Source organism: Ambystoma mexicanum, chromosome 4p (genome assembly GCF_040938575.1).
Source record: "Ambystoma mexicanum isolate Mex_15411 chromosome 4p, UKY_AmexF1_1, whole genome shotgun sequence".
Lineage (NCBI taxonomy): Eukaryota > Metazoa > Chordata > Amphibia > Caudata > Ambystomatidae > Ambystoma > Ambystoma mexicanum.
Window position 1 is genome coordinate 1163844955 of NC_090927.1, and position 15202 is coordinate 1163860156.

Genomic DNA, 15202 nt, shown 5'->3' on the forward strand with positions numbered 1-15202 from the left:
GAGCAGGACTCTTGCAGCCATCCTTCAGATCCACATCAGAGCAAAGAGTCCTATGAAGAAGGGCAGCCCACTGACGACCAGAGGACGACTTCTGCAGCTGACTAGCAGTCTCTCCAGTGATTGGCCCGGTAAAGCCCTGCTCATCTGCCTGATCTCCAAAGACCCTCGTTGGTTCTTCGATCATTGGACTAGTGGGACCAATTATTCTCAACACCTGCTTGAGGTTGCATGCCCCCAGAGCTTTTGCAAGTCTCCCTGTGTCCCTGGACTTCCCGGTGGACTAACCAGTTGCCCTCTGGGCTACCTTGCTGCTGCCGTTGCAGTTCTGTGTTAAGCCTCAGCACTTTGGTGGTCGCCAGCTTATGGCATAAGTCACTTTCTCCCGACGTTTTAGATTCCTATCATCAAAGAACGATGTGATGGAGCTCCTTGTGTGACTGCATCTCGAAAATTACTTGTCACCATCTACAAGTAGTGACCGTTGCTGGAATTCGTCTTCCTCCATCCTGAAGTGTCCTGAAGGGGTCCACACTACGACAGACTGTATTCTTCATCGTTTTGGGCTAACATCTTGAAGCTGAACCCAACCGGATGAAGCAATCGAACATGCAACCCCTGTACAGCCCTCACCCAGTTAAAGGATGGAAGATCATGTTGTCAGGACTGGCTGGGTTAGGAACAGGAAGAGTTTGTTCATAGGATTAACATTGTGCTTGCCCAAGTCAAGATGGAGCGAAAGAAACTCAATCTGATTGGTTAAAGGAACAATGATATGTTTGGTTTGCCTGATTGGTGGAGAGAACAATGGGTTTGATTCTTGGGAGGTGAGCAAGATTCTAAACTGCCTTTCATCCAGAGTAATTCAGTGGCTGGTTGTGTTTTAGTTAAGCTCCTTAAGTAAGGCCTTTTCAGAGCTCAGAAGATCAACTAAAGAAGTAAGAATTTCGTTTGCTGATCCATTTGAAACAAGAAGTCATCAGGTGGGATCGTTTCTTTAAAGATTTAAAATTGTCACAGTGAACTTTCATTTTTTTAAGAACATTTAAAAAGTTAACCAAATTTCAAAGTCATTTTGAGAAAAGAGACATTTACAGTTGAAGTTATTATTAAGGAAGACAAGTTTGAAGATATGCGTAGGAGTTTAAATGAAATTAATTGCGTGTAATGCTCTTAAAGACTGTTAAATGTGTGCGCGAGCTCGCAAGTTGTTGTTTACGTGTTTTTTGAAGACGCGCGGGTATTCGGAGCGATAGAGCGCGTGTCCAAAAGATTGCGCGAGTGAATTTTAGCGCGTGTCCATTTTAACGTAAATGACGTCTCATGGAAAAGCGCGTGTGGGTTTGCGATAGAGCGCGAGTCCATTTTGGTGAAGCGCGAGTGGTTTTAAGCGCGTGAACTGTTTTACGTGAAATCCATTTCGTCTCTCCGCGTGAGTTCGGTAGCGATAGAGCGCGAGTCCATTTTTAACCAGCGCGTGTGATTTTTATCGCGTGTACGTATTTTTTCATGCGCGTGTGTTTGTTAAGAATCGCGTGTGGATTTTAAAAGCGTGCGCGTGTGTTTGCTAAAAATCGCGTGTGGATTTTTAAACGCGAGCGCGTGTGTTGCTAGGTATCGCGTGTGTATTTTTAAAGCGAGGACAATTCTTCACGTCTTCTGATTTTTACGTGTTTATCGCACACGCTATTTAAGGAAGAAACTATACGTTCTTATGTAAATAAAGAAAACTATTCACACGCATAAGGAAGCAATATTCCAGGAAGTTGAAGAATGCTTATTTTCTTAATGTAATTTATGCAAATGGACTTCAATATTTCAGAGAAAGACTGCCACTATGAAAGCATTGAAAATTACATAAGGTTAAAGAAAACTCTGAAGCAAGAGGAAAGTTTAATCCAGAAATAGTGTTTGCAAAAAACCATCACTTTAGAATTCTAGAGAGACTAAGTGGTTTGAACTGTATGCACAACACAAGAGACATTTACAAGATATCACACACAGATTAATAGCCTCTAAGTCTTTTACTGAGGTTAAGAGGTAATGAGTTTAGAGTTTATTTAGAATACTTTTAGAAAACAGAATTTTCTTATTACATAAATAACCAGGTGTATTTGTTTACGACAGATACCAGAGCCTACCAGACGGTTGCAGGGCTGCAGTGTCTCCGTTGTTATTTTATCCAAATTCCCCTTTCCCTTTCTTGGGGTTTTCAGCTCAGCTTATAATTAAGGGTTGAGAGGTGAACTCCTAGTGAGGGTCTGTGGGGCCAGCATCAGCTCCTGTGGAATTCAGTCAAGCCGGACCCTGACAGGATGAAAGGCCCACGATAATATTTTCCACCTGAGCTGATATGGATCCCACAGAGGCACTAGCAAGTTCCATAAGGGACATGTTTTCAGAGGAAATGAGGGCTGTGCGAAAAGAAAACCAGGAATTAACAGTTAAGTTTGAAGAGATAAACTCCAAGGTTACCCGTAAGGGTGAAGAAATTTCTTTGGAGTCAAGAGATTCAGAAAATACTAGTAGGGAATTACCAGTGTTAATCAGAGAGGATTTGGGTGAAGGAACGAGTTCTCAGGGAAGAAGTAGGGGAAGTTTGAATGTACCTATAGGTCCAGTCCCCTTAGCACCTCCAGAGCGTTTTGGGGGAGATGTCAAGAAATGCCAGATTTTCCTTACCCAGTGTGAACTTCATTTCCTTTGTAGACCTGAAGCTTTTAATACAGACGCTTCTAAAATAGCTTTTATACTGTCTTACCTTACTGGTGAGGCGGCAACTTGGTCAGTATTATTAGTTGGTCAAGAGAATCCTATACTAAAGAACTTGTTAGCCTTCAAGTTAGAATTTAAAAAGATGTTTGATAGACGCCAATTATCTCAAGAAGTAGATGGAGAATTATTAGAGTTAAAACAGGGAACCAAAGATTTGGTGTCTTACATTACACAGTTCAGATCTTTAGTATTAGAGAGCAATTGGCCAGAAGAGAAGCGATCTTCTTTATTCTATAGAGGCTTGAAGGAGGAATTGAAAGATGCATTATCTACAATTGTTAATAGACCTACTTCATGTGAGGATTTAATTAATCTTGTCATACAAATTGACTATAGATTAGGGGAACGTAAGGCTGAGCGTAGAAGAGGAGGAGTTGAGCAACCCAGAGTTTTCCCTAGAATTGATAAAGGAAGATTAGAATTTGTAAATAAAGAATTGAGAACTGGGAATGTAGAGAGAGTAAATAAGGTGAGAGGTCCTTTAACTAAGGAGGAGAAGGATAGACGAAGACAGAATAATTTATGTTTATATTGTGGGAAATCAGGACACTTTGTTGGAAATTGCCCTTGGTGTCCAAAGACTTCCGCTTCTCCTAACAGTTCCAGAAATCAACAAGTGGCAAATACTATTCAGGCAGCGGTACCACATATTACTTTGAATGTATCCTTATATATTAAAGAGGAATTAAAGGGAAGTGGTCCAGTAGTAATAGATTCAGGAGCCACTGGTAACTTCATGGATTGTAATGTGGTTAAAGATATGAATGTGCCTTATGTGGTAAAAAGTATACCAGAGTATGTGAGAGCGGTGGATGGGTCTCAACTGACATCAGGTTTAATTACACACGAAACAATCCCATTGGAAATGGAAATTGGAGGACACTGGGAGGAAATTGTGTTTGAATTGATTGACACTCCACAGTTGAAAATCATTTTGGGAATGCCTTGGTTGACGTATCATAACCCTCAGATTGATTGGGGAAAAAGAGTGGTGAAATTGGATTCTACTTTTTGTGTTACAAATTGTTGTAGAGAAATAATTCAGGAAAATGTTTCTAGTGGTAATTGTTCAGAAGTAGTGGAAGGTTTGGTGAATTTGGGAACTATAGTACATTCTATAGGGGCTGTAATGGGAGAATTACCAAAATGTTACCATGATTTCAATGATGTATTTAGTGAAAAGGAAGCTAATGAATTACCTCCTCATAGAGAGTATGATTGTAAAATTGACTTAGAACCAGGGGCCCACATTCCTTGCAGTCGCATCTATGCCTTAACAGAAAAAGAAAATCAACATTTGAAAGATTACATCCAAGAAAATTTGAATAAGGGGTTCATCAGGCACTCTCAGTCGCCAGCAGCTTCTCCATTATTTTTTGTTCCTAAAAAAGAAGGCACCTTACGAACATGCATAGATTATAGGGCATTAAACAAGATAACAATTAAAAACAGATATCCGCTACCTTTAATCTCAGTAATGTTAGACCAAATTCAAGGAGCCTCAGTATTTACCAAACTAGATCTTCGTGGAGCATATCATTTGGTGCGAGTACGTCAAGGTGATGAATGGAAAACAGCATTTAGAACAAAATTTGGTCTTTTTGAATATCAAGTAATGCCATTCGGATTGTGTAACGCTCCTGCGGCTTTTCAATTTTTTATAAATGAGGTATTAAGAGACTTTATTGACATCTTTGTAGTAGTGTACATAGATGACATTCTCATTTATTCTAAGGATATAATGCAACATGAAGAACATGTAAAGAAAGTGTTACAACGACTAAGGGAGAATAAACTATTTGCTAAGTTAGAAAAGAGCCAATTTAACACCAAGGAAGTGGAATTTTTAGGTTTTATGATTTCTCCCAAAGGTTTGGAAATGGATATGAAGAAAATTAAGGCAGTTGAACAGTGGCCAACTCCAACTTGTGTTAAAGATATCCAAAGCTTCCTGGGCTTTGCAAATTTTTACAGGAGATTCATTAAAAATTTCTCTCAAACTGTTGCTCCTATCACCAAATTATTGAAGAAAGGAATGAAATTTGAGTGGAAAGATGAGGCGGATCAAGCTTTCAAAACATTGAAGAACTGTTTTACATCTGGACCGATCTTATTACACCCAGATCCTTCACAACCATTTTTTGTGGAGGCAGATGCTTCTAATGTTGCAATTGGAGCAGTGCTTTCTCAAAGGCACCTGAAACTGGACAGTTGCATCCTGTGGCCTATCTATCTAAGAAATTGCTTCCAGCAGAAGTGAACTACACAATTACAGACAGAGAACTCTTGGCAATCAAGAAGGCATTTCAGGAATGGAGACATTATCTGTTGGGAGCAAGATTCACAGTAACCGTTTTAACCGATCATAGAAATCTTCTGTTTTTGAAATCTGCTCGAACACTATCACCTCGACAACTTAGGTGGTCACTTTTCTTTTCAGAATACGATTTTGTGATAACATTCAAGCCTGGGCGGTTAAACGGTAAAGCGGATGCTTTATCACGACAAGGATCTTCCGGAGAAGTTGAAAATCAATTATTACCCGAACCAGTGATTGCAGAAGAAAAATGTATCCTAAGTACTACAAAGGAAGAGAATCAGCTTCTTAAAAAGATTCTAAAGGAATTACCAGAAGATGAAATTCAATCTTGGTTAGCGGAGGATTCTGGAAGACATTTAATTGAAGGATTTCCATGTGTCCATTCTAAAATTTACCTTCCAAGCAAGGAACTGCAAAAGGAAATTATACAAGAATGTCATGAATCCAAGTTGGTAGGTCATCCTGGAATTCGTAAGACTATTGAACTGGTTGAGAGAAAATTTTGGTGGAAAGAAATGAAAAAAGATATTGAAGACTATGTGAAAACATGTGAAGTCTGTGCTCGAGTAAAGTCAGGAGGAGGAAAACCATCTGGGTTATTAAATCCATTACCAGTACCCCCTAGTCCTTGGTTTACAATCTCTATGGATTATATTGTAGATCTTCCCAAAGATCAAGGTTACACTACAGTATTAGTAGTTGTGGATTTACTCACTAAAGCTGGGCATTTCATTCCCATGAAAGGAGAGGCTTCTGCAAGGAATCTGGCAAAAAGTTTTTTGCAAGAAGTGGTACGATTACATGGTCTACCAACACAAATTGTATCAGATCGAGGGTCTCAGTTCATTTCTAAGTTTTGGCGAGCTTTCTGTACAGAGTTGGGAATTGAGGTAAAACTTTCTTCAGGTTATCACCCACAGACCAACGGCCAAACAGAGCGAGTAAATCAGGAATTGGAAAAATATATTAGAGCTTTTTGGCAAGAAAGAGGAAGTTGGGTAGATCTTCTTTGGCTAGCAGAGTTTAGTTATAATAATTCTGTCAAGGATTCTACTAAGTATTCTCCATTTTTTAGCAATTATGGTTTTCACCCACGATTTTTGAAAGAAGTGTTGCCATCTGAGTATTCTAATCCAGAGGTTGAGCAGCGATTGACTTGTATTAGAGATGGTTTAGTAAAAGCTAAAGAAACTTTAGAAAAAAGCAAGTTAAGATTCAAGACATTTGCTGATAAGAAACGTCGTAAAGCACCACATTATCAGGTGGGTCAAAAAGTTTGGCTGTCCACAAAAAACCTACGTTTAAAGGGAAGAACTAAATTTAGTCCGAGATTTATTGGTCCATTTGAAATAGAAAGAATAATAAATCCCGTAGCAATCAAATTAAAATGACCCGCAAGTGTCAAAAGTCATCCTACATTTCATGTCAGCTTAGTGAAACCTTGTGTGTCAGGAACTAGATTGGGGAAACCACCACCAGCAGTATACACAGAAGAAAATGAAGAAGAGTTTGAAGTTAAGAAAATCTTAGATTCCAGGATTGTTAGAGGTACCTTGCAGTATCTTATTGACTGGAAGGGATACGGTCCGGAGGAAAGATCTTGGGAGGATCAAGTAGATGTACATGCCCCTCAATTGATAAAAAAGTTTCACAGGAGGTTCCCTACTAAGCCAGGCCCTGGGACAGGGCTTTGAAGAGGGGGGTACTGTCAGGACTGGCTGGGTTAGGAACAGGAAGAGTTTGTTCATAGGATTAACATTGTGCTTGCCCAAGTCAAGATGGAGCGAAAGAAACTCAATCTGATTGGTTAAAGGAACAATGATATGTTTGGTTTGCCTGATTGGTGGAGAGAACAATGGGTTTGATTCTTGGGAGGTGAGCAAGATTCTAAACTGCCTTTCATCCAGAGTAATTCAGTGGCTGGTTGTGTTTTAGTTAAGCTCCTTAAGTAAGGCCTTTTCAGAGCTCAGAAGATCAACTAAAGAAGTAAGAATTTCGTCTGCTGATCCATTTGAAACAAGAAGTCATCAGGTGGGATCGTTTCTTTAAAGATTTAAAATTGTCACAGTGAACTTTCATTTTTTTAGGAACATTTAAAAAGTTAACCAAATTTCAAAGTCATTTTGAGAAAAGAGACATTTACAGTTGAAGTTATTATTAAGGAAGACAAGTTTGAAGATATGCGTAGGAGTTTAAATGAAATTAATTGCGTGTAATGCTCTTAAAGACTGTTAAATGTGTGCGCGAGCTCGCAAGTTGTTGTTTACGTGTTTTTTGAAGACGCGCGGGTATTCGGAGCAATAGAGCGCGTGTCCAAAAGATTGCGCGAGTGAATTTTAGCGCGTGTCCATTTTAACGTAAATGACGTCTCATGGAAAAGCGCGTGTGGGTTTGCGATAGAGCGCGAGTCCATTTTGGTGAAGCGCGAGTGGTTTTAAGCGCGTGAACTGTTTTACGTGAAATCCATTTCGTCTCTCCGCGTGAGTTCGGTAGCGATAGAGCGCGAGTCCATTTTTAACCAGCGCGTGTGATTTTTATCGCGTGTACGTATTTTTTCATGCGCGTGTGTTTGTTAAGAATCGCGTGTGGATTTTAAAAGCGTGCGCGTGTGTTTGCTAAAAATCGCGTGTGGATTTTTAAACGCGAGCGCGTGTGTTGCTAGGTATCGCGTGTGTATTTTTAACGCGAGGACAATTCTTCACGTCTTCTGATTTTTACGTGTTTATCGCACACGCTATTTAAGGAAGAAACTATACGTTCTTATGTAAATAAAGAAAACTATTCACACGCATAAGGAAGCAATATTCCAGGAAGTTGAAGAATGCTTATTTTCTTAATGTAATTTATGCAAATGGACTTCAATATTTCAGAGAAAGACTGCCACTATGAAAGCATTGAAAATTACATAAGGTTAAAGAAAACTCTGAAGCAAGAGGAAAGTTTAATCCAGAAATAGTGTTTGCAAAAAACCATCACTTTAGAATTCTAGAGAGACTAAGTGGTTTGAACTGTATGCACAACACAAGAGACATTTACAAGATATCACACACAGATTAATAGCCTCTAAGTCTTTTACTGAGGTTAAGAGGTAATGAGTTTAGAGTTTATTTAGAATACTTTTAGAAAACATAATTTTCTTATTACATAAATAACCAGGTGTATTTGTTTACCACAGATACCAGAGCCTACCAGACGGTTGCAGGGCTGCAGTGTCTCCGTTGTTATTTTATCCAAATTCCCCTTTCCCTTTCTTGGGGTTTTCAGCTCAGCTTATAATTAAGGGTTGAGAGGTGAACTCCTAGTGAGGGTCTGTGGGGCCAGCATCAGCTCCTGTGGAATTCAGTCAAGCCGGACCCTGACACATGTACCCAGTGATTCTTGGAAGAGCCACAGTGTGATCTGCAAATATCAGGAGCCACCTAGGCAAGTAAGCAGAATGGTTCCTGTCCTCTCATGTCCTTCATAGTTTGTTTGTTTGTTTGTTTATTGAATTTCTAATGCACACCAGACCCAGAGGTAGCAGGGCGCAGCAAAAACAATGTGCAAAGCTTACAAGTTACATAATGTGAATGAATCACATTGACATAATAGTAGATACAGAAGGCATACAGGTAGGTACTTTGCAAAGTAGATACAATGGTTTACAGTCAGTTTTAGCTAGAGAGAAAATAAAATAACATATTTACATAGGCAGGCATGTAGAGTGAACAGTTACAGATGGTTATGCAGTAGTCTGTTGGTTGAGAAAGGCGATGTAACTTTTTCTGAAATGAGGGTAGGGTTGGTAGGGTAACATGGGTGCAACGCCCCATGTCCCCTAACTCCCTCTGTACTTACCTTTGGTCGTTGAACCTTTTGAGATCAAGACAGAGGAGCAGGGTTTTACTGTGTGTTCTCTGGAGTTGGTGCTGGTCAGCTGCAGGATTCGTCCTAGGGTCATCAGAGTGCTGCACTTCTTCGTTGTCAGGTTTCCTTCCCCTATTCAGGCTATTTTCCCTTATTCAAGTTTCTTTCCCATTATTTCTCTTTTATTATCCTTTTTAGATTAGTCTTGTGTGGGTGGGAAGTTTTCTATTGTAGTTGGTTTGGCCTTAACTTCCTGATTCAGAATCCTGGTTCTGACCCAAGGCAAAATGGAGTTTCACAGTGACAGCTCCGATTGGTTAGAAAACACTGCAGAACAACAATGAACATTCTAAACTGTCACTCTTTGCCTTTCATCATCTAGGCCCCAGCTGAGAGGACGTGTGTAGTGGCTGCTCCTGGTTAGGACTTGGGCCTGGTGGATTTTATCCTTCAGGCGCTAGCAGTTGAGCGGCTACTTTCTTGGGGGTTTCAGGAGAAGTTCTCAGCTGTCAGGAATGCGATTTGAAGACAGGAAACTCTGAAGTTCTGGAGATAAGTGACTTTGTTTAGAGATTGTAAGACTGCCGCGCCTGTCTATCTTAAAGACATTTAAGTGAGAACTCGTAAAAGGTTTTCTTTGAATTTATATTTTGAACTGTTTGAGTGCGCTTGAAATTTAGCGCGAGGTTTACGGGTGAACGCTATTTGTTAAACACGTACCACGTGTAATCTGAAACTAACTGTTGAACCTATGCGCGTGCGAGTGAATATTGCGTGTGTGTTTTCCAGCGCGTGTACTTCCAGGCGAGAAAATTCAACTGCGCGTGTGTTTACCAGCGCGTGAGTTTCCTAGCGCGAGAATCCGTTTGTCGCGTGAGAACTCTATTGCGCGTGTGTTTTCCAGCGCGTGCGCCTCCTTGCGCGAGAATCTGTTTGCCGCGTGAGAACTCTATTGCGCGTGTGTTTTCCAGCGCGTGTGCTTCCTAGCGCGAGAATCTGTTCGCCGCGTGAGAACTCTATTGCGCGTATGTTTCCAAACGCGTGTGCTTCCGCGTGAGAACTCTATTGCGCGTGTGTTTTCAAGCGCATGTGCTTCTGCGCGGGAACTCAATTGCGCGTGTGATTACCAGCGCGTGTGCTTTTTAACGCGTGAACCCATCCGCGTGTGAATAGGCGCGGGAGTTCAACAGCGCGTGTGTTTACAAGCGCGTGTGTTTTCTACGCGAGAATCCGTTTGCGCGTGAATTCTGCTTCACGTGTGTTTACAAACGCGTGTGTTTTCTGCGCGTGGACTTTTCTTACAGTGCGCGTGTTCATCAGCGCGGGAAGTTTTCAACTTGCGAATCTTCAGCATTGAGATCATCTGCGTGTGTGCTTAGCACGTGTTTCTTCAAGAATTCACGAACTCTATTGAATTGTAAAAAGGTTTTGGAAACTAAAGAAAAGTTTGAAAGAAAAAAAGAAAATATTAAAGACAATTTAACTGGACAATTAGTGAATTTTGGAAAAAAGGCAAAGAGCTGAACTTTCCAGGTTTGCCCAAAATAAGAAGTTGCTGTGAATTTCAAGAGACTCAAGTAAGAGAGATTTTCAGCTTCTTTACAAGCTTCTCTAAGAAATTTCAAGAGAAGAACCAGGTATGATTCTTACTTATTTCTTAAGGATTTAAAGTCTTTCCAACTCTAAAGGTTAAGTAAGTAATAAAAGGATTTGTATCTGCTTTTCTTATATCCTCTGCAGGTTCAGCTTTGGTTAGCCTTGACGCAGTCAGCCTGGTGTTGTTATGTTATCCACTTCCCCCTTTCCCTTTGGGGTGTAGTTTGCAAAGCTGAATTAATATCTAGTTCTGGGAATTACATTTCAGGAGGATTGTCGGGGGTTCAGCAGCTTCCGCGGACACAGGACCTCTCAGCCTGACATTCGTATGGGTCTTGGTTCCAATGATGATCTGTCAAATGGCTGAAGGAGTCCCCCTTTTATCCAAAATCTGGACTGGAAGCTCACCAAGGTCCACCAATGGTAAGAATATGCACCCTTCAAACTGGTGGTGGCTGTCCAATCATGGATAGCCTCTATCCACAACATATTCTCAGCAACAGAAAGTCGCAGCCCCCACACATGGGCTCACACTCAAACTGCTTATTTGCCAAGGAAAGCAGAGCCTTTGCCTAGGAATGGGATTTCCTTATATGGTAATTCCGGAACTGCGAGGGCAGGAAGAAGGCCAAAGAACAATCGGGCCAAAGAACAGGCAAAGACCTTGTGGCATAACCATCTTAGAGTGCTATCCACTCTTAGTAGCCAATTGCAGCAAATGTTATGTTTTGTTATGTTATGGTAACTAGTAAAGCACGACGTTCACCCAAAGGTATCTTGGCGCTAGAGAGGGTAGAGACTGAAAAATAGATCAGGCAGAAAGGCAGGCACTAGAACAAAATGGTTTTGAGTGCTTTCCTAAACTGTAGATGGTTAGACAGGGTTTTTACTGTCCCAGGAAGGTCATTCCACAGCTGGGCGGCAGCAACCGAAAATGCACGACCTCCTAAGCGAGATCTGTGGAACTTAGGGATGACCAAAAGGCCAGCCTAAGCAGAGCAGAGGTGTCGGGCAGGAAAATAGCGAATGAATTTCGCTTGAAGGTATTCAGCCCCATGCCCGTGCAATGCTCTGTGCACAAAGCTTTAAACCTAATCAGCTGCATCACAGGGAGCCAGTGAAGGGTGCAAAGCACAGGGGAGATGTGAGGCCCAAACGAGGGGCCCATGGCCACCTGGCAGCAAAGTTCTGTAGACTGCAATCGCTGGATGGTGCCTTTGGGCTGAGCAAGATAAAGAGCATTACAATAGTCGAGTCTGCTCAATACCAAGGCAGCTATCACCGGTGGATGGAGCATTGCAGGGATCAGCGGGAGGACCTTTCTAAGAATTATCAGATGAAAATGACCCGCTGTACAGACGGCAGACACCTGGTCATTCATAGAGAGGATGAAAGAATTACTCCGAGATTCCTCATCTTGGACACTGGTAGGAAGAACACCAAGTGAAGAAGCCCAGAAAGAGGATATCCAAAGAGTGGGATGCAACAATGCACAAGTAAAAAGAATAAAACGGAACTATATCCCTTGCCATCCTAGGCACATTGTAAATGTATCTAAAAAGCCATTACATGAAGTTATAACATTACTAAATATCCTAACCACACTTCACTTTAGGGTGAGGTGTGTAGTTGCAGTTGCAACAATACAAGAAATCCATAAAGAGAGACATTGTCTCTCAGTACTGATAGCCTTATAGACTGATCAGTTTCCCCATAAGAATGAGCATAAAAACTAGAGAAGTAAAGCATAAGGCTTTCCTCACCTTTTAAAAGTCAGTTCAGGAGACAAAACAAGGTAAAAATAAAGGGTTTCCCAAGGATGTCTATGGGTGGAAAGCAGCAAAAAGAAAATAGTTTCTAACACTTACTATTCTGCTCAAATTACCTTGATTGAATTTGGCTACACAATGTGTCAATAATTGTGTTCGCCAACTAGGTTAGGTACTCAGAACTATCCCACAGTGCTGGTTCTGAAAATCTTAACACTCACACAGGACAAAACAGGGTACCTGATGATCCCTGAACTTTAGAAGCTATGGGGCACATCAAGAACGTTCATGTTCCCGATGAGGCCTAAGTTTAGGACTCGTCAGAAAAAGGTTGAGTAAACTATCAGCGAAAAAGAAAAAAAAAAATCACAAGAACCTCTTACCAGAGTTGCAGTTTTAGATCATTCAACTTCACCATCATCATAATTTAAAACATGCTGTGCCTGACGAGTATGGTGGTCACATTAAAAATGCAAGTGGTATCAAAGACTTCCTATTTTTAAAATATCACCAAATTACGAGTTGGTTTTGCAAGCAATATTTATTTCATGAGGTACATAAAAAACAAAGCAAGCGTGATGGCATACAAAATGTTTTTTATGTATTCTTTATTGTGAAGGTAAGCTTACCTGGCATTCCTTTAGGCTGTTTTGAACGGCAGCTTGGTCACCGATGCTGTGCTGTTTCTTCAGCCTCTTTTCCTGTGCATCAAACCAGGTTTTCAAGCCCTTGACATTGCTTTCATAGTCTGTCCAGGATTCCAGTAAGCCTTCCAGTAGCTGGATCTGCATGCACATAATGTGGCAAGTGTTTATTAACTGAGACACCTTGCACATGTATTTATGTTGTTGAGGATTGAACAATTGTGCATACAAAACAATAAGGCATACCTGATCCCCACTGCTTCATCCCGGGTTGCTTAAGGATGCATTACTGACAGTTGCCCGCCCTCCCCTGTTAGCTCCCCACTCCTTTGCTTCTCTGCTTCCCTAACCATGTTCTTCCTCCTATGAATGCAAGGAGCTCTGTTGCTTCCTGTAGCCAGGTCCACGCTAAATACAAAGCCTAAGAATAATAATTATAGTTGGGAAATGACTAGGCAAAAACTGTTATCACACATATCATAAGGTAGTGTGAGGACAGAAAGGTAGTTCATGTGGGGTAGAGTTCCCACTACCAAATGTTATATGTCTGTTGCAAGTCTCAGTAGAGCACAATGAGGGTGTAGTCCAGGTCTATAAGATGAAAGCTCTTAGAAGACTTGCAATAGCCTCACATCGTTCAGGAGGGTGTACTTTATTAAATATAATAAACATGACTTTCAGGTTCCCTGCCACCTAAATAGTAAGCCCCAGGTACAAGAGATCATCCAGGTGTAGATATGCAGACAACATTTGGCATTCATAAATGGGGAAATAAAATAAACTAACAGACAACCTGGAACAGACAGACAACAGCTTAAATCAGTCGCGCTCAGAGCCAGATGGTTGCCTGCCACAATATTTGGTATAAGGGAAAGATACATTCCTGCTCTCCTGAACTCTAGCATTGCACTAAATAACAAGAAAATATCCAATCATTAATGACTGACCCGTCTGTGTCACAGGAAGAGGTCCTGGGATAGAAAACGTTTTAAATTGGGTGATGAAGTGGCAGCTGCTGTGTAGGCAAATACTTTTAAGCTCTCTGCTAGCTCCAGATGCAGGCACTGTTATGTCAAAATACAACTGAAAGATGTTTGCTATATGTTATGTCAGAGTATGTCATGTTATTAGGATTTATACCGAGTACCACCGTCATTTGCATGGTCTCCATTACAGTAGAGAAGTAGGGTCACAAACAGACATGTATGTAATGTTTATCACCTTCACACAAGTACGTTATACAGACAAATGTGCCCTTTATATGTTTAAGGAGCGTCAACTTGAGGACTCCAACACTTAGGAACTCAACACAGATTACCACGACCTCTGGGGTGAATTTGTAGATTGGGGCAATGCACTCAATCTGCACTGTAAGTCTCGGCAGCAGCAACATGAGTACTTACTGGCAAAAGAAAACGAATTGTCAATGAAAAATTATTGGATTAGCAACCTACGTTCCGACTCTCCATGCTATCAGATTCTAACAGGATCCGTCTGTTTCACAGCGTGTTAATGCCCACATGTGAAATGATAATGACTACCCTTCACTTAAATTCACTTTTCCCTACCTCTGGAGACACTGCCAGGGGACCATCTCATGTGTGTTATTTCTTTAAACATTGATGTTCAGAGGGTGTATCTCAATAGCATTGGTGTGGGATTCAGAGAGACATTCTGTTTAGGAATTTATGCTATACCCACTAGTTAAGCCAAACTCTCACAAGTAAGAGCAATGGCGCAGCAAGGCTTTACCTTGGAGAGAATTGGCGACTGATGTAAAGTACAGCTCTCACACACACAAACACAAGCGTAAAGTATTGTCCACAAAAGTATATACTGCACATTTAAAATATATATAGCCTTTGTTTAACAATAATAATGCGTTAAGGCTTATTTTGCACAGCCCTATTTTGAGGGCTGTACAATCAAGAACCTTATGTTGGGCACCCTGCCCCAAAGGGAAGCCAAACCTTGCTTAAGGTAGGTAACGTAACAGCACAGCCAGGCTTAACTCAAGGGAAGGAAAGAAGGCTGGTACGAATGTACACTAAAGCCCACAAACGTATCCATAGAAAAAACAACGCACAGGTATATTGACAAATAAACACCTGCATCCAGAGAGAGGGACAGACAGACAACACATGCACACCTCTCTTAGCTAAATAGGTACACTATAAGTAAACATACTGTTAGGGGAGTTTTCCTAAAGTCCCATTTGGAGGTAAGACTTTAGTACGCTATCTCAGTGGTTTGTA

General features: G+C 41.0%; 1 protein-coding gene across 17 annotated transcripts in view; it reads right to left on the reverse strand.

Moving 5' to 3' along the window:
* SYNE1 (spectrin repeat containing nuclear envelope protein 1) overlaps window positions 1–15202 on the reverse strand; it is a 1651720-nt gene that overhangs the window by 316328 nt on the left and 1320190 nt on the right. For all 17 annotated transcript variants that reach the window (XM_069606781.1, XM_069606782.1, XM_069606785.1 and 14 more), the window contains one exon: window positions 12933–13088. In XM_069606781.1, the coding sequence (XP_069462882.1) occupies window positions 12933–13088 (156 nt within the window). The remainder of the gene's footprint in view (window positions 1–12932; window positions 13089–15202) is intronic.